We start from the raw sequence: 19,853 nt of genomic DNA, 5'->3' as shown, positions 1-19,853 counted from the left end.
TTTTGTGAAAATTCTATAAAACTATAGAAAATACCAGAGTTATTATCTTTTAATAAGTCATTTATAATTAAAACACCCTTTTCAAACCATTGCTTATAAAATAAACACTTGGCTCCTACTGTAAAATATTTGTTATACCAAATAGGCATTTTCAATCTACTTTTCATCTCTCTTATACAATCTTCTTTATCAGCTATTTTTCTCCATGATTGGAACACATCTTTCCAAAAAAGGTTTTTACAATTGCCTTGAATAATCGATAAGTATTCTGAACCACAATTAAATAAAATGTCCTTATTAACATATTTTTTAAATAACACTTGCCATTTACCCCCTGATGTAAGCAACCTACGTATCCAAGTAAGTTTCAAGGCTTCAATAAAAGACTTGATGTGTATCATTTTAAGACCCCCTTCCTGATAGCTTTTATCCTTTATCATATCATGTCACTGACAAAATCTTGTTATTTTTTGAATTCTAAATTAAAACTAACTCAATTAAAAAAAACCAACGTCTGTTAATAAGGTCCACCTGATTAATTGTTATAAAGATTGTGAAGTTATGGTAATTGGTTGTTGCAATATGAGAAATACGAGGAAATAATTTAAAAGAATACATCTTATCAATATAAACCCTATGGACTCTTAATTGCTGTTTCTTTCAGTAAAACATTGTATAATTCATACGTACAAATGTAATACCTTAGTGCGATGTATTGTTTTGAAGAAAATTATACTATATATTATATATCTGTATTTCGTTCACCTTACGACAAAGAGACATCCAAATTCCTCTTCTCTAAGTCAATATTGCCCTTTTTTTTAGTATTCATTCTTTTTTAGATTCATATTTACTTCTTTCTGAACATTTTTCCGATCCTTATTTCCTCGATAATATTAATTATTGTTGGCCATTTTAGTCCGTGTAAAGATCCACCGACCTGATGTGCTATACCCTCCTACGACCGGATTGACAAAGTGTTGTTTTTAATTTTACAGACCTTGATTGGCTTCCTGCTATCTATTGCCGTCGAAATCTTTGGAATCTGTGGTTGGATCTACGTTAGGGTGGAGGTAAAGTTACAGTGGTATAACGTATAGTGTTTTTAAAACATAAGGCTGATAGCGGTATAAAGTTTAGTGTCTTAAAACATAAGGCTGATAGCGGTATAAAGTTAAGTGTCTTAAAACATCAGGTGGGATAGCGGATTAAAGTTTAGTGTCTTAAAACATCAGGTGGGATAGCTGTATACAATTTAGTGTCTTAAACATCAGGTGGGATAGCCGTATAAAGTTTAGTGTCTTCATAAATAAGGCTGATAGCGGTATAAAGTTAAGTGTCTTAAACATCAGGTGGGATAGCGGTATAAAGTTTAGTGTCTTAAAACATCAGGTGGGATAGTGATATAAAGTTTGGTGTCTTAAACATCAGGTGGGATAACGGTATAAAGTATAGTGTCTTAAAACATCAGGTGGGATAGCCGTATAAAGTTTAGTGTCTTCATACATAAGGCTGATAGCGGTATAAAGTATAGTGTCTTAAAACATCAGGTGGGATAGCGGTATAAAGTTTAGTGTCTTCAAACATCAGGTGGGATAGCGGTATAAAGTTTAGTGTCTTTAAACATAAGGCTGATAGCGGTATAAAGTATAGTGTCTTAAAACATAAGGCTGATAGCAGTATAAAGTATAATGTCTTAAAACATAAGGCTGATAGCGTTATAACGTATAGTGTCTTAAAACATAAGGCTGATAGCGGTATAAAGTATAGTGTCTTCAAACATAAGGCTGATAGCGGTATAAAGTAAAGTGTTTTTAAACATAAGGCTGATAGCGGTATAAAGCATAGTGTCTTAAAACATAAGGCTGACAGCGGTATAAAGTTTAGTGTCATCAAACATAAGGCTGATAGCGGTATAAAGTAAAGTGTCTTAAAACATGATGCTGACGGTAATACAATATAAATGTCATATATGATATCATAGCTTACAACGTATACTAGAAAGCAGTTTTCTAACTTTAGGTTCTTTATCTACAACTAGACCAGCAGCCAACCAGCTTTACCTGGAAGTGGAGTATATACAATGTTTTTGGGTTTATTTGGGTCACCGAGTCCATATATAATAAGAATCTGCTCGATGACACCCTTTCACCTTTAGGCATTTTTCTAATTTTCATAAAACCAAGTTGGCCACCATTGTTCTGTTTGAATATACTATAATTAAGATTTCTCGGCTTTAAGAAGTGATTTTAAAACAATAAAAAAAAGTTTTAACGGGGCTTTAAGACATAAGAAACCCAATGGAATACATTTTATTATGATTTGACAAATCCTTCATTTGCATAAATCCAATATGGCCGCCGTCAAACCTCTCAAGAGACCGGTTTTATGTCACAACATTCTTGATACAATTTTGGATACAGTTTAAATAATTTGTTTTAATGTTTTGAAAAAAAAGAGGTCTCATATTATGCATCTATATTACAATCTAAATATATTAGCTTCATTTGCATATGCCAATAGGCCGTTATCAATCTGTCTACAGTTTACTGAACATTTGAATGGCATGCTTGATTGATCCAAAGTGGTGACAATATCATTGAACACCTTCCATATAATAAGTTAGTAGTTTGTCATTGACGTATACGTTAGAATATAAGAGTGTATAGTACATGTCATTGTACACAGTTATCAACATAATGTTCCTCTCATTTGTCTATGTTGACATTAACACGTTTATGTCTAATTGTTACCGTCGTCATCTGCATCAGAGGCTACATACCATTTAGTCAGTTCGTTATGACAGTCCTCAGCACGACATCCGCACAATACAGTTTACGGTAGTTTACCGCTCGCACATCCTCATCTGCCTGATTTGCAAGTAGTTTTCACTTTCTCAAGAGCAGCTAATCAGTTTCAGAATCCCTTTAGGAGCAAGGGACACATCTTCATGTATTGTTTTAGGCAATATAGTCTTGGAATTGTAGTCACGAACGTATCCATGTTCTGTTGGATCTAGCGAGGGAGGTCCAATTCCAAAGCGTGTTTCCACCACTTATGCATGCAGGTGTGCCCGTTTGACATTTTCCAGAAACGCTTCTGTTGTGAGAGTTAGAGACTTCAGCCTTGGTATGGCTGTGGTGCCCTTTCCAATCTTTGTGGCCCATGACTTCCTCCTTACCTCAAACATACTGCTACAGTCCTTGTGTCTGTAGTATGAGGCCACAAACTTGGATGCCTGTCTTAGGAGTAACCTTCTCGTAGAACTTTCAGTTCCCTGACTTTAGTGCTCTTGTATCACAACCCGATAGGACGTGCATAGACAACAGTTCATCTTCTATGCTCTGCTGTTGTTTAACAGTAGCTTGTATGTCAATAACGGTTCTACCATGAATCGGCGATTCCATGATCATGTGACTGATTAACTGTCGCTTAAAGTAGTGGTGAAGCAGAAAGATGAAGACGTCAGTGTCATCTGCAATCACTGACACGCCTACTTGGTATTCAATCGCAGATGTAACTGCTTATTGAACAATGATGCAGTCTGCCTCTTCATGAGATGTATACATGTCTTCCCGGTAGATCAAAACACCCCCATAAGTCATTCAAACAGGTGTGTTATTACTGCTAGTGATCACAAGTGTGTGTGTCATTGTGTAGTCTCGATGGAAGGTAGGTAGTGTCGCTGGTCAGCTCTTCACAGATAATTTCCATCAGCTGTGATTTATTTTCTGACACTGTCAGGACAACTTTCTGTTGGGGTAGAGGTGTATCCAGAGCCAGTCAATGTATTCTGCTTGCTTCTGTTGGTCTATTACATCTGGCCGTTCTCTTGGTACTGAAATCCTGGTACCTGTCGAACACGAGATAGACATCGCTAGAAGTCAGTTTATGTTGGATGTACTGTTTGAAGTTCACAACACAGTCGCGGACTGTCCCATTCGCTGGCCAGTGTATCACCCAGAGGTTACATGTGCATGCTATTTCGGTATTGGTTAAGTCAGGGTACTGAAAGTTCTCCGAGAAGACTACTCCTTGTCACTTTTGGGTGACATTTATGCACTGTTACCAAATATAACAAGACAGGTACCTAAGTTTGTGGCCGTACACTATGGACACAAGGACTGTCGCAGTATGCCACACAGCACACAAGACATGACAGGTATTGCAAATGCATCACAAGACATTGCTGGTGAGGTACGAGAACAAGAGGAAACATTCCTCAATGCATTTAGCCTTGTATTAGGAGTCAGTAGGAAATCTCGCAGCGCGTGGGCCATGGATGATAATAAACATTCAAAAAGTTATCAATCAGATCGTTTACAGATTCATACAGTACGGGTATTAAAGTGATCAACCGATCTACCAGTTATCTTGTACATGTGTATCAATATAAATATAGTTCTAAGTTTGAGCCAATACTGGGTACTGGAAAAGAAAAAGAAAATACAAAAATGAAAAATACGTGAAAAAAGGTAACAAAATCTAGTTCTACATAACGCTTTCACACACACAAATAGTAAGAACCTAGATAGATTTATGATCCCTGTCCCACTACGCTATGGTTTTCTCTTAAAATCGTTTTGGTTTTGGATATAACTATAGCACAGTTGGGCCACAACACTTACGATGTCCAGGTAGCTTAGTCGGCTAAAACGATAGTATAACAATAGTGAGGTCCAGGGTTCGAATCCTGGTTATTTACACTAAAACCTCTATTGCTGATTTTCATTAACGTATTATCCGTTTATCATTGTTTCATAAACGTCCTGCAAGGTATGGTTTTCTTTTCCAAACTGATTCATCAAAGAAAACAGTTTCGATTGATTACATAGGTACCGTTTGTGACAGTGGTTATTGAATCCTTAATCATATCAAAAAAATATCTAACTCAATTAAATGATAATATAAGAAGCAAAATATTTACTGCTGTTCTTGAACAATTTTATTAGACAACTAGTATCAAACTTTTGAAGAACGACGGATTGTTTTACATGTATGCTGAGTATTGTCTGATTATACATTTATAGAACGAACTGGAATTTGCACGTAGTTTTCAAAGTGTGTTTTGAGACATCTGTGTCACATTTTTGAGTTATGGTTACAAATGATATCATTATTTCTTTTACTTGCAGATTGATTGGAATCTTACGAATGAATTAAGATCAGTTCTCCTGAACTATTACAGGACCGATAGTTCTGACCATTATCTGTATTACGGTACCGTCAATCTAGGTTTTAACTTTCTATTTTACGAGGTGAGTAAACGCAAACAGACTGTGTTATTGTTTAACAATAGTCAGACTGTTAGAAGCGTTTCGGTTGGTTTTGATATTTTTAGACGTATTGATACGTTTGTACTTCTATGATAATAAGAAAAAAAACACTTTTTATTCAAGTTGCCGAGTTGTTCAATGAAAATGAAATGACTACTAAACATCACTTTTTTGTACATAATGATTGTTCACGTCTAAACTTTCATTTTCTTCCTTTTTCAAGATGGGCAAAGATAAATCATTTAAGTAAAAGAGCGATGCAAAATAAAGCTAATAGTTTTGAAAACCTTTCTCAAGTTGTTTCGGATCCAGTTTGTTAATGATGCATAATTGTTAGAATTTGGATAGATTAAAAATCCAATATGTCAACCCCTGCGTCTGATTGTATTTGATATTTTTTCAAAACGGTTTCATAGTTATGGACGAAATAAGTGTTGCTATTTTTCAAAATTATGATTAGTATTATGTTTACATTACGAATTCATGAGATACTGCAATGATACAGGGCCTTCAGCAGACCATTGAGAGTGTATTTGACTCCAAGAAATAAGCTATGACTATGGTTTTTTAAGGACAGGTCTATTTGACATACATTTTACTCTCCAAAATTCAGGAAATATTCAAATTGACTTCTAAAATTATTAAATTGCAGGGTCAAATGAAACCCAGGTAATCATACCACTAGTTCAATAATTCTTCCAAAGTCAGAAAATGTCCTCTGACAGCCTGGAGTACTTAAATTTGCAGTGCAATATACACGAAGTATGATGGAGAATATGTTCATAACAAAGCTTTTGTTATCATCTTAGAAATTATAATCGCTGAGTTGTGTCAAAGTTTTGCAAACAAATATAGCGATATGTCCTATTCTTGCAGGCGGATTGTTGCGGCGTTGATTCGTATAGCGACCTTAATTATGTCTCATGGGTAACCAGTTACTTCAGCCCATCATACCCAAGAACGTGTCACTTGACAACGGATACTGTAAGATGGTACACCAATAGAGCACTAGCAATACAGAAGAATGCCTTTGACTTAAAAGTAAGGTTTTGGAATTTTAAGGGTAACTAACTACCGTATTTGTTTGTTTAAAACTTACTGAGGAAAAAACCTGGGCACAAGCCTATTAATCTCTTCGCCTCATATACTTTTAATACATCCAATCATAATATGATTAAATAAAACGTAAGTAAAATTTCGTGTTGCACAATTTCTATTAAGGATGGTTGTTTGTTGGTCAATGAAATATGGAAGGATACCCGTCCAATATTGGGTATGGTCTTAAACTGTCAATCTTCTGTTCATAATAACATCGTTTCAATGTTACCTTAAAGATCCCCGTACCACTGCCTAAAACTGTAACTACACATTGAAAACTGTTTTCCCTGCGTGACCTAGCGTTGATAAATTATTTCTAAAACTAAAACCATACCTTACGGGACTTTTATGAAAAAAATCATAAAGTTGAAATAAACAAAACAATACTAAACAACAGTGATCTGTGTAAACGTTCGACTTCATGTTTTAATGATATCCCTCTTATCGACAGAACTACCTGATCAGGTTATTATGTATTGATAATCTGTACAGTAATTATATTTATTAAATAAAAAACAACCATCATGCTTCTGTTCATAATTATTTTTGTTAAACTCTACCATTAAGGTATATATTACTATTCTTAATCCATTTTTCAAATTATGTTCCTGGAAGAGTATAGTCTTAATTACGGAGTTCATGACTCTGTATGACTTAATAATCAAAGCAGGTATTGGCTCCATGAGTGGGTACTAAATTCCATTTAATGGATCCAGCAGAAATAGCAATAAACTTAAAAGTGGTCTCTATCGACAAGAGTTTTTTTTATGGTAGAATTCACCTAATAGGGGATAACAACTTGGTCAGCTGATAAAAGTTGTTTCATATTAAGGCTTTATCTGTACGAGTGAAAAATATGGAGAAAAGAATCCCATTCGAAAGAAATATAATTGATGTTTACTTTTTATCATTGGTTAATACTCATTTTTCATTTGGCAATAGACATGTGTTAGCTTGGTCTATTTGCCCTAGTATACCATGCACGTGCAATGGTATACCAACGGAATCCAACGTGAGCCGTGTGAGATTATTGTTGTACGAATTTGCTTTGTCAAGTGTGGTTACACACGTGCTTGCGCCTATTTCATCATTTCCACAGAGATCCACGTTTCACTTGCAGAATAAGAACTTGTCCTCTCAACTCCACTCCACTCACATATTTGAAGAGCATCTATTATATTACTAACGTTTCTTAAACATTTTGCAGGCACTAATTGTTCCTGGCCTGTTCAAATATTTGTTCTAGTCAATTGATACCTTATCTACAAAATTTGATTTAAATATTGTCATTTTAAAACAAAATCCCAGGTGTGTAGGGGGAAAAAATACTTTGTGGTATAATTGCCATATTATTTCTGGAATGTACGCTTGAAAAATTACACCAAAGGATCTTCCAAATCAGGGTTGAACTCAACGCCTACTGAGAGTTTTGCCCCAGTTTGGAAAAATGGGGAGTGCGATTTCCTTATGGTACACCCCTTGCCTGTAAAACATATTTTACTCCCACACTCCAATAGACAGAAACAGCTCCAAAACCTAAAGCGAGTATTTTGAAATATCAATATTTCCTCTACTTTTTGGACGAAAATACACGGTCAGCAAGGAGTAGTGTGCATGTTATCACATCCTGATTTTGAAATACGCCAAACAGCTATCTTCAGGTTGTTTAAAATATATCGTAAACATGTTTATATAACACAACAATTGAATTATAGTAGGATAAATGCTTTGTCACGTTAATCGGACACATGACCATTTGAGTATTATAACATTAGAAAAATAGAATTAAATTCTTCATATCACACGAGAAAAAAAGGAATATTTCCATTTAAGATCATAATGGCAGCAATCAAACTTTATCGTCAACTGTCTTCATTATCCTAGTGTATGCTATATTTTAACGTATTACTTATAGGGGTGTGGCACTGAGGTTCGGAACTCCATACACAACTATGACGTCACTGCGTTCGTCCTATTTGCCCTGGCCCTAGTTCTGGAGGTAAGTTTTTAAACCCCCTGTTAAAGAGTTTATGTATTAGTGGTCATGGCCCAGGCAAAGACGAAAGTATGTTTTTTTCTTTTCGTGGTAAAACTCCTGGATGTATGTGTGGTATTGTCCTTGGTATATCTAATGGAGCTATATGGTTAATCTAGGGGCAGTTTAACCAGAGTGTAATTGTGCCATATTAATTTAGCTGTCTGTTTGAACATTTGTGTGGTGATTCCCAGTCCGAGAGTGTTGCACTTGTATATAGCTTTGGTCCTGTACGGAAGCACGTTGTCGTATGTCAGAGTGTTTTGTTCCCAAAAAATGGGCGCACAGTCTTTGGGGGAACTTCTGGTAGTGTTAAATCAGTTGGTGGAAATCCTTGACTACGTGTCACATGTAAATGATGACATGGGAAAATATGTGTGCTGCCTTTGAATTGTTTCCATATTGCTCTGTCATTTATACTCCGCCTCGACATTAGCCTCGTTCAACCAGACTCGTGTTGCCTGCGCAAGCTACGCCGAATAGAGTCTGGTCAAACCCAGTGCTTTCGTTTTGTGACATCATACCGAGGCTTATCGAGATTCTGGTAAATTTTTTCATTGGTCAAAGGTTGACACACCCTTTTTAATTTTTTAAAGTCAGAATTTGAGTGGCCCAAAATTACATTGAATATTTTAATTCATTAAAAAATACCTGTATATGCATTCCTGAAGTATCCATGTTTTCACTATTAACGAGAAAAATGTAAGAAAATGCCTCAAAAATAATTATTTCATGTATTTTCATTGGATATTTTACAATAATTCATGAAGCTAACAAGGCTATTGATACAAGTCAAGCCAGATTACCTGAGTGAGAACTTGAAGGTGTTTTGAATGGTGTACAGGTAAAATCTCACTTGCTTTGCATGCTTTTTTCCAACTCAGTCAGCCTTGTTGGCTTAATGCTTAGTTATGATTTATTCAATGGAAATATATGGCATTATTCTGGAAATTTGACACATTTTTTTTACACTGTTCTCGATAAAAGTGAATACACGGGTACTTCAGGAATGCTTGTATATGTATTTTTTTTTCATTAATTTCATTATTCATTGAAATGTTTAATGGCGTTGACATAACGTCCGGAAACGAAAGTAAAAACACTGCCCTCAGGTGATGGTAATTTTAAAGTACTGTGTTTGACCAGACTCTTGAATTACAAGTGATCAAGCGTCTGATTGAACGAGACTACCTCGACATACACGTGCTTATGTCAACACGCCGATGTAGTGTGTATGTAACGGTCATTCTGATTGGTTAAAAGATTTTTGGGTGATAAGAGCGATAACTCGGTATATCCGCTAGGCGGCAGTGGAGGGAATTGTGAAAACACGGCTATATCTGCCAGGGGTAAGTGGAGTGTATACGAAGCGAACACTTGGCTAGCGAAGATTGTTTTTGTGTGTTACGTTGATCTATTAAATGTATTTCTGTTGTACGTTCTTGTTTTGACGGTATGGAATAGTGCATGTACTTTCTATGTTAGATAACAGCGATGGTGTTACTAGATCGACGGTATAAACAGACTGTTTCTCCTGACCAAGAGAGGGGTGCATTTTCTACCCTCGTCTACTACGTAAAGGGGAAAAGGTAGAGTATTGATTGTATGTTAGCCGTGAAAATAATTCAACATTCAAAAGTCAATATTTGCCTTGTCTACATATTTATAGTTGAGTTTTCCTGGTCTTATTAAGCTCATCCTGGGCTTCTCTTTAAAAATGAGAAAGAGGTAACACACCGTAGTTCCAGGAGACTGAACACAAAAACAAAGACGCAGTAGCCTGCTAATCTCTTTTAATTTGTCTTTAATGTTCTGTATTTCGGTACAATAAAAATATTTATTCCCCTTGAAGTAGGGAAACATGACTTGTTTCCGCTTCATTGATTATGTTTACACACGACAAAGACAAAGCATATATAGTACATAAAATACCCAGACATATAACATTTCTACTAAAATGATGATTGCACATAGATATACAGTGTGCAGCGTTTTAATGCTACTGTATCAATTACCACGTTATTGTATATATCGCTACTATTTTATTGGAGCAAATCTTAACAAGACTAGTCAATGTACCATACGTATATAACCACCGTTTTGCGATTGTCTATATCTAACACACTTGTTGATACATGAACTGTGCCAATGTTTTATTGTGCTACGTAAATTTAACTTCAGTATATAGATAACCCGTTTCCATTACTTGAACATTTTAAAGAAATGTAGCTTCTAAAACAAATGTAATCAAATGTCTGGTAGACTTACATTGTCCTAGTAAGAATACAGACAAATAGACTTTGCTTCCCTTTCTTCCGTTAAAGCATTACATATCCATAATCCATATATCTCGTCCTTAATACATTTTTATAAATCGAGAACGTTTATTGAAATTACCGTTTTACTTTATATCATGTTTGTTAAATCAATACTTTATTTATTTTCTCTAGACAGTATCAATGTTGTGCAAAACACGTTTCTGTGGTATTCTTTTTATGAATGTAACACACGTAATTCTACAGAGTGCCAAATAATCTTCCTTCATGATCTTTCTATTGTTACTTAGGACGTTTCTGCAATAGTTTCTCCAAGACTTGTTTGTATTGATCCGAACGATAGTCCGTCAAAAACCTAATTCATGTGTTAAACATTCAAGTAAAAAAATATATTGATTCATATCACGTTCTAACAGAAATTGTATTGTTTTTATTATGTTCTTTCAAGAATGTAATTGATTTGTATGACGTTTTTGCTAGAATTGTCTTGATTTATATGACGTTTCTTCTAGAATAATATTGACCCATTGGACATGTCTTCAAGAATGATATTGATTTGTACCAAATATGTGTTTTACGCGTTCCGGTATGATGACAATGTGAGATAACGCTCCGACATCTTCGTCAAGTGAATAAAGTGTTTCTGAAGGAATTAGTCCGAAACGACACGAATTTACTTTCATTTTAACCTTGGTTTTGGTCAGCACGGCTAAGCAATGCATGTGTAAAACAAATATATAGTGTCCAAATGAACAGGAAAGAATAGTTTACACTGGCTTCTCGGTCATCAGAATGTTTTAAAGTGTTCTAATTCTTCGTTGTTTTTTATGGTTTGCATAGGATGCATAATCACATTTTTATTTCCCGACAGGGTGAATGATATCCACTTGCATGGACTGAGTGCCAGAATACTAGCGTTCGTAGGCATCACCGCTTTCTTAATGGTAAGCTATACTTTAATTAGAGGTGTGGTCTTATTCAAGCATACATTTGGATACATCATGTTGGTTTTCTCCAGGTCCTCCAGTTTCCTACCACATTACGAACCCATCCCCTTTTCATATTGTTTTGGTAAAATAAATAAAGTTTATGATAGTATATTTACATTTGCATGGCATTGCCATTATATAGCCTCTTTGAAAGCTGTGTCGTTGATGGGACTTTAATTACCATGCATCACGAGACACAATTCTTAGCGTATTAATACAACACTGACCGGAACTACAATATCCAATATAAATAAATATGACGGCTGCTGAAATATCGCTGGGCATTGTGAGATTTGACAATGTCATTGTAAATTTATGTGCAAAATAAAAAATAAAATAAAAATACACTTTTATTACAACGAAAACAAGACCAAGGTCTGCAATATCGTACAAAATGCACATCGGTTGAAATCACCAATGCCGGCAATGGAAACAATTTTAACGCTCATGCAATTTATCAGAAATATCGTCTGTTACACTGCACTGATCAACAGGGGTTCGTTACAAATGTCTGAAATACACATATTCTATAGACCTACTGACACATATNAGTCAGATTCCCATAAATTCTTCATGTAGCGGGGTGGTTTTACAAATAACCAAGAGTTCTTTGAGATTTATGTTTATTCCATTTCCACAGCACAGATATAACATGGTTCAATATCCTAGTGTATAGGTAGATACATACACTCTGTGAATGGCACAGAGCCAGGAATTAGGAAACAGATGCCATCAAACGAGCGAATCACTTAGTACTGAATTATTCGATTGTCAAAAGATGTATGTGTCGGTGTCCAAATCAACATGTCTGCTCTCTTACAAAATCTTTCACAAAACTGACACAATGAAATCCCGCCAAAAGTGACCAATATAAGACTGATCAATAGAAACAGAAATCTATACAAAATATCTGACCAATGAAAATAGACTATAAACAATAACATACTGGACCTTACATAACCACTCCATGGGATATTATACAGGTAAAGACAGGTAGACATCACAGGTAAGGATCACACCACAGGACATGTACGTCATAATATCAACACATATAAATAACATACTGGGCACAACATAGAATATAACACAGAGTATTTAATTAATATAAAATACAATAAAATATGACTCTGCTACATTCACAAAATGAGTAAAGAGAAAAGTTCGAATTAACTTCCAAAAATAACTCCCTCGTGGAGGGCAACGTCGGATTTACGGTGTTCACTGTATTTATCCATGCGCTAAATTTGTTCCGGGGAAAAATCGAAACAATTTCAAATCTTAGTTTCAGCTCAGAGTTCTGTTGATAAACTTAAATCACCCTATAGACATATCATACGCAATTGTATTTATACTGAATTGTGGAATAAAATTGAAGTGTCAAACTATTGAACGAAATGTTGTGGACTGTCAATAGGGCGGGCATTTTGAATTTTAAATATAAATTATAAGTTAAAAAAGAACATAAGAGGCAGAGAAAACGTAAATATAAGTATTGAACTGTTTTTGTATGGTATTTATGATATATTTGAATGACACAGCTTTGCAAGCAAACAAATCCTTATGCGCGCTAATGCTTAAATATAACAAGAAAATTGAATTTAAATAATAAATTTTATTTTTAAGTTTGCCGAGATACTGCTGTGGATCGGCGTGTTGATGCTGACATTTGCTCCGGGGTATTTAAATTATGGTTTTCTGGACAATCTAAACACAGCAGAGGAAATCTATAACGATCAATACCCACATTTGGGCTACCTCATGTACGGACTTTTGATCTGCGTTTTTGTCATGGAGTTGGTGTTTGTTATTTTACACTTGGTCACGATATTCGCCATAAGGACACTAAGGAAAGGTTTTATTTATATGGTAAGTACATTGTTGATAAAGGTGGTATGTTCTTATTCAGTCATGTAAATTGCCAAACGCTTCTGTTCCAAGAAGTTTAGGTAAGACGGTCATAATTTCAATAATAAAATCATTACATGTTTTGTAGTTGTCAGTAGTTAAGCGATAGGCTTATCGGAATTAAAGTAGCCGTTTCCGAAAATCACAAACATAATTGGGACAAAACATATTCCCCTTAAGATACAAGTAACTTTTTAATGAATGTTAACAAACATTTTTCATCTGTAGATATGTTTTGGATTTATCACTTTTCTTTAAATTCAAACTTGTACCAGTTGGGTTTTAGGTTGGAAAATGTATTTGTATAATAAAGTGTCTTGTAATATTTAAATAATACGCAATATGTGTATACAAATGTACCGCAATATAATGGACCCAAGGCTTTGACATAGGAAAGCTATAAAACACTGAAGAGATTCCGCGGCTACGGCAGTAACATCATTAACTTAAATCAATTTTTCAAAAACCCACTTTATTCTACTCAATAAAATTTTAACTTCAATATATACAGCAAATGTTTTAAAAACGAAACGAAATTTGGACTTTAATACATACAACAACAAAATCGTACATTATTATAAACAACAAAATTTAGACTTCAATATATACAGTAACTTTTTTAAACACAAAAGATACCAAATTGTTATTTCGGACTTTGATACATACAACAACAAAATCGTACTTTATTATACTCAACAGAATTTAGACTTCGATATACAGTTACACAACAATTTGTTTAAACACAAAAAATACCATTTTTTTATACTCAACAAAATTCAGACTTTATATGCACAAAACAAATATAGCACTTTCTTATACTCAAACCGATTCAGACTTCAGTATACATTCAATAAAATTAAGCACATTGTTATACTCAACATAGTTCAGATTTCGATTCACACACTGAAGTCCAATTATATTATACGAGTATGGAATTCGTAGGAAGTTTGACATCTCGTTGTACAATTTCTGTAAGAGTTATGTCCCTTCCTACATAGTTCGCATTGTAAAACATTTTGGTTACCACTTCAATACAATGAAGCATACATAAAACGCTACATATTTCAATTGTATTCATATGAACGTGTTAATTACTACTGAAACATTTTGATATTTTACATAATGAAGCAGATAACGAATTAAAGCTCCTTTATAATGTCCATATCTGAAGTTATTGTTAAAATAATTAGCCAATATTAAAAAATAAAAATATATAAAAAAATATTTAGTTTTGGGGTTCTGGTTTTTGCACCCTTTATGTTTTCAGTCCGCCGTACTGCTGGTTTTTATGATAATCTGTGATATACTGACCCTCTCCCTTGCATCACTACTGATTAATAAGGTAAGTGAAACATGAGTTTTAGAAAATTGGTTGTAAACCAAGCATCATTCTCCCTTTGACGTCACTTCTCAAAAGGTAAGAGACATGTAAACACCACTTGTTTGCATGTCAACCAAAAACTTCCGTCGTTTGTGATATCCTAGGACCTGTCCTTAACGTCATTTTTCATAGGACACATGTCCGCTGTTTTGATGACTTTTTGATCTGTCTTTTACGTCACCTCTCATGCCCATTAAATTTGTCTCGTTTGTGATGACCTTTGACTTTTCCATTACGTCAACTCTCATTGCCTACCACATCTCCGTTGTTTGTGATGACCTTTGACTTTCCTTTACGTCACCCATCATTATTTACCACACTTCCGTTGTTTGTGATGATCTTTGACTTTCCTTTACGTCACCTCTCATTGTTTACCACACTTCGTTATTTGTGATGACCTTTGACTTTTCCTTTACGTCAACTCTCATTGCCTACCACACTTCCGTTGTTTGTGATGACGTTTGACTTACCTTTACGTCACCTCTCATTGTTTAACACACTTCCGGTGTTTGTGATGACCTTTGACTTTTCCTTTACGTCAACTCTCATTGTCTACCACACTTCCGTTGTTTGTGATGACCTTTGACTTTTCCTTTACGTCAACTCTCATTGCCTGCCACACTTCCGTTGTTTGTGATTTCCTTTGACTTTCCTTTACGTCACCTCTCATTGTTTAACACACTTCGTTATTTGTGATGACCTTTGACTTTTCCATTACGTCAACTCTCATTGCCTACCACATCTCCGTTGTTTGTGATGACCTTTGACTTTCCTTTACGTCACCCATCATTATTTACCACACTTCCGTTGTTTGTGATGATCTTTGACTTTCCTTTACGTCACCTCTCATTGTTTACCACACTTCGTTATTTGTGATGACCTTTGACTTTTCCTTTACGTCAACTCTCATTGCCTACCACACTTCCGTTATTTGTGATGACCTTTGACCTCTCCTTTGTTCGTCAACTCTCATTGCCTACCACACTTCCGTTGCTTGTGATGAATCTGTCCCTGATATCATTACAACTATCTAGAGGTTTATGAAAGCTTTATAAAGGTAAGCGTCTGTTGTTTGACTTTAGTATCAAATATAAGATTCTGATTTATACATAAATGGTTCCTGTGTTGTTTTTAATCACAATATATTTATTTCCATTGATATACAGGCGGGGTACAACTGTGATTATACATTCCCTTGGACGGTAAGTCAAACAATTATTGATCTATTTATAGCGGAACTAAAAGTCTTTCTATTTATTTGTCAGATAATATGACAAAACAACCTTATATTATCTTATATACTCAAATTACCCTTTTGTGATAGTAACATTGATACAGTATGTTTTTCCCTTGCAGGAATTCTGTTCAAGCAACGCAGCAACACTGTTTATTCTGATGGGCGTATTTATAGGATTCAGTGTCGTACATATACTAATTTTGGTAAGTCACTAGAACAGACATAGATAGTGTTATTCACCAATTTTCGAACTATATTCTTGTTCAGTTACAAATTCAATATCCACATTGTATGCCACAAAACACTGAATATGACCATTTCAATGAAATATGAAATGCATAAATGTAATAACTATAATTTTGAATATAAATGCAAAACTTGATATAAACATAAATAGTTCAGTCTCATGAAAACATGTTTTATCATATATATGAATATTCACTATCTGACCACTCCATTCCTGCTGATGTTCAAAACTGACCTGTAGGTCCAGTTGAATGAATATTGTAACAATGACGTAACCGATGCCCAATGTATATTAAGATGGTGGTCTATCTTAGATACTAAAAAAGTAAATGTGTAAAGCGAAGGGGTCAAATTCCATGTGTAGATTAACGTATGCATCAGACATGTCTTAAATTGTCTGAAAGGTCAACGTACATTATTTTGGACGACGCCGCTGTATGGATATGTATCTTGTGCACTTAAGTTGTAATGAAACATACCATGAATTAAGGACGACGTAACATGAATAATAGACAGATAATACTTTTCATCCTTATAATTACCTTGTCAGTAAAGTGCTTGTTACGCCCATATACTATAACTGTTTGTAGAATCATATGAAATCAGGCATACTGATATCTGCTATTTTAAAGACACCTTGTGTCTCTGTAATATTTTATCTATGATAATTACTTATGTTTGAAGACAGCGTGTAGATTTTTGTTAATTCTTAACGCCATGTTTCCTGTTTCAGTGTGTATTAATTGGCCTAGGCATACGTGTCAGTAAGGAAAATGCTACCTCAGTGACGGTAGTTGTCCCTATAGATGAGCTTGATGTCCTATCCCTTTCCAACTCCGATAACGACTTATCCCTGGGAGATAATGTTAGGAATGTGTCTGCGTTGAACTCTTCGAGTGATCGGCAGAACACAGATAGTCGCCGTAAATCTGTCGCCAAACCTACATCTCACCGCCGACCATCTATAGCCCAATCTACTGCTGGCCGCCGAACATCTTTAGCCCAATCTACTGCTGGCCGCCGAACATCTGTAGCCCAACCGAATACTGACCGGCGTTCATCGGTTACACCCATTGCTGATTCGGTGGGCGTTCGATCACCTTTGTCTAATGAAGACGATGATATCGAAAATGATGACCTAGAAACAACATACACATAATGTACACATTCATTAACCATATTTGGAGTGTCGTTATACCCGTCTGCGTTGAACATCACGAAGAAAATTATCGCCAATTTCTGTTTTGTTTGCAATGAACATTTAAATGTTATAGGGGATTAATTCCTTTACAGTCAGTTGTATTGTAAAGAAGATGCCTGACGCGGAGTTTTGTTCTGACGTCATTTCACATGTTTTCTTATTTCAAATTCAACTATTTAAATTCAATTATTTAAATTCAACTATTTAAATTCAACTATTTAAATTCAACTATTTAAAACTATTTAAATTCAGCTGTTTAAATTCAACTATTTAAATTCAACATTTAATTTCAACTATTTAAATCAACGGACAGGTATAAGATCATCTTGTATTATTAGACTAATAACGCACAACTCCCCTTCTCCCTCCAATGAACACTGGCGAGTTTATTGTGTGTTATCAGTGATCGACCGAAACTAATTCGCAATTTTTATAGATTCTCTCCGATAATCGAATTTATTCGGAAGATTGATTGTCGCCTCTGCTGATGATTTTATGATATGTACATGTGCGTAGTTTTACCTTAATCTATCAATGCAATGATGATAAGGTGAAATGCTGTTCAAAAGACCGAAACGCTTGCAAATATTTTACTTCGATATTTTAATGACCAACTTATTCAAATCAATATTTCAAAGATGTGTGTTAAATTTTAACTTTATTAGGGTTTTACGACGTGAAATACGATGGGAATAAAATCTCTCTTATTTTGACTCGAATTCCCATACATGAAAGCATAACTCCCAGATTGGTCTCCTGTAATTCTGGCTTGTATGATATAATATGAAGTGGTAAATGAATAATGATACCATGAAGAAATGCATAACATATTGTTTTTTAAAAGGTTAGTAATAGTATGATGAAGGGTATACTATATGAAGTGGTAAATGAATCTGACGAAGTATGTAACGTGCAACATACTTATCACATAGTTGTTATATCAGTAATTGTCGTTATGATGTTAACTTGTTTGCATATCTGTGATCCTCCTAGTGTCCCTCTTGCAAGTTTACATATCAGCACATGCTATAGAGTGTTTTCTTTTTTAAAAATAAACTTGTTATACATATTTATCATTTTACATGTAAATATCATGTTTCCTATGTCCTTGATGGTGTTTTTTCCCGCTTATGTTGTCATTTAAAAAAAGGGAAAATACAAATCTAACTTTCTCTGTTTGAAATTGCAAATCTTCAAACAAATTGCCACAGGATGGAAAATAGGGACAGAACTAGTAGTTTTAGGGCCAACAATCTCGCCAATTCAATATGATATATTAAATAAAGAATAAAGTTCATCCTTTTTTCTCATATTTGTTTCCTTTTCAGAAGATTTTTTACATTATAATAAATACGGTCAGTACACTGAAAATTTGCGTGCCATTCTTTTTTCAAAGAAGTGTGAAATTATGTGTGATTTTACTTTATAGTATATCTAAAGCATGTGTGATAATAAAGGAAAGCACATTAGTGTGTATACGGTTATTTTTGTTCTTTTCTTTTAATTCCTTTACATTACTAAGAATAACACCTTTATAATATGCAAAGAAAAGCACAGGACTTCATTGTTGTTTCTCTTAGACTTAGTATGTTTGTATGCTAGCTATTTTTCTTTAAAGGATCCCTGTCCCACTTCACTGTGTTTTGTTAGTATAAACAGTAACCCCCCTTTCACTTCTGTAAGATATAACTGTAACACAGTTTGGCCAGGACACTTCCGTCGACGAGGTAGCTCTATTGGTTAAAGCGCTTGTTTATCAATCTTAAGTCAGGTGTTCGGACCCCAGTCAAGCCTCAATGTTGTTGATTATATTCTGTTTAGTTCATCTTTTTTTCTCTCTCATAAATGTCCTGCAAGGTATGTTTTCTTTTCTGAATGATTTATCAAAACTATAGTCATGGCAGTGGTACAGGGGATCCTAAAATCATAATTGTTGGTAGTGTATGTACATTTCATCAAACAAAATACACGATGTATATGCAAATATTAATATCAACAACAGTGGTGTTTGTTAATCTGATAAAACAATAAATGCTTGAAAGTTGAAGTTGAAATACATTAAAAATACCTGCAAATAAGATCCATAACAGTTGAAGACTTTTTATAACATCATTCACACTACGAGATAATATTATTCCGAAAAAAGAAAAAAAAGAGCATAACAAAACAAAGTATCAACAAAACCTTAATAAGAATTCACAATCTATAA

At 34.6% G+C, this 19,853-nt stretch overlaps 1 protein-coding gene across 2 annotated transcripts in view; it reads left to right on the top strand.

The window, feature by feature from the left end:
- Positions 1-19,119, top strand: part of LOC110442263 — a 48,199-nt gene extending 29,080 nt beyond the window's left edge. For both annotated transcript variants that reach the window (XM_021485785.1, XM_021485776.1), the window contains 11 exons: positions 999-1,073; positions 5,136-5,258; positions 6,153-6,317; positions 8,290-8,373; positions 9,895-9,998; positions 11,557-11,629; positions 13,298-13,540; positions 14,847-14,921; positions 16,127-16,162; positions 16,317-16,400; positions 17,177-19,119. In XM_021485785.1, coding sequence (XP_021341460.1) covers positions 999-1,073; positions 5,136-5,258; positions 6,153-6,317; positions 8,290-8,373; positions 9,895-9,998; positions 11,557-11,629; positions 13,298-13,540; positions 14,847-14,921; positions 16,127-16,162; positions 16,317-16,400; positions 17,177-17,602 — 1,488 coding nt within the window. In that variant the 3' untranslated portion in view covers positions 17,603-19,119. The remainder of the gene's footprint in view (positions 1-998; positions 1,074-5,135; positions 5,259-6,152; positions 6,318-8,289; positions 8,374-9,894; positions 9,999-11,556; positions 11,630-13,297; positions 13,541-14,846; positions 14,922-16,126; positions 16,163-16,316; positions 16,401-17,176) is intronic.
- The last annotated feature ends 734 nt before the right edge of the window (positions 19,120-19,853 follow it).

Source organism: Mizuhopecten yessoensis, unplaced genomic scaffold, assembly GCF_002113885.1.
Source record: "Mizuhopecten yessoensis strain PY_sf001 unplaced genomic scaffold, ASM211388v2 scaffold1883, whole genome shotgun sequence".
Classification (NCBI taxonomy): Eukaryota; Metazoa; Mollusca; class Bivalvia; order Pectinida; family Pectinidae; genus Mizuhopecten; species Mizuhopecten yessoensis.
This window is presented reverse-complemented; position numbering and strand designations above follow the sequence as displayed.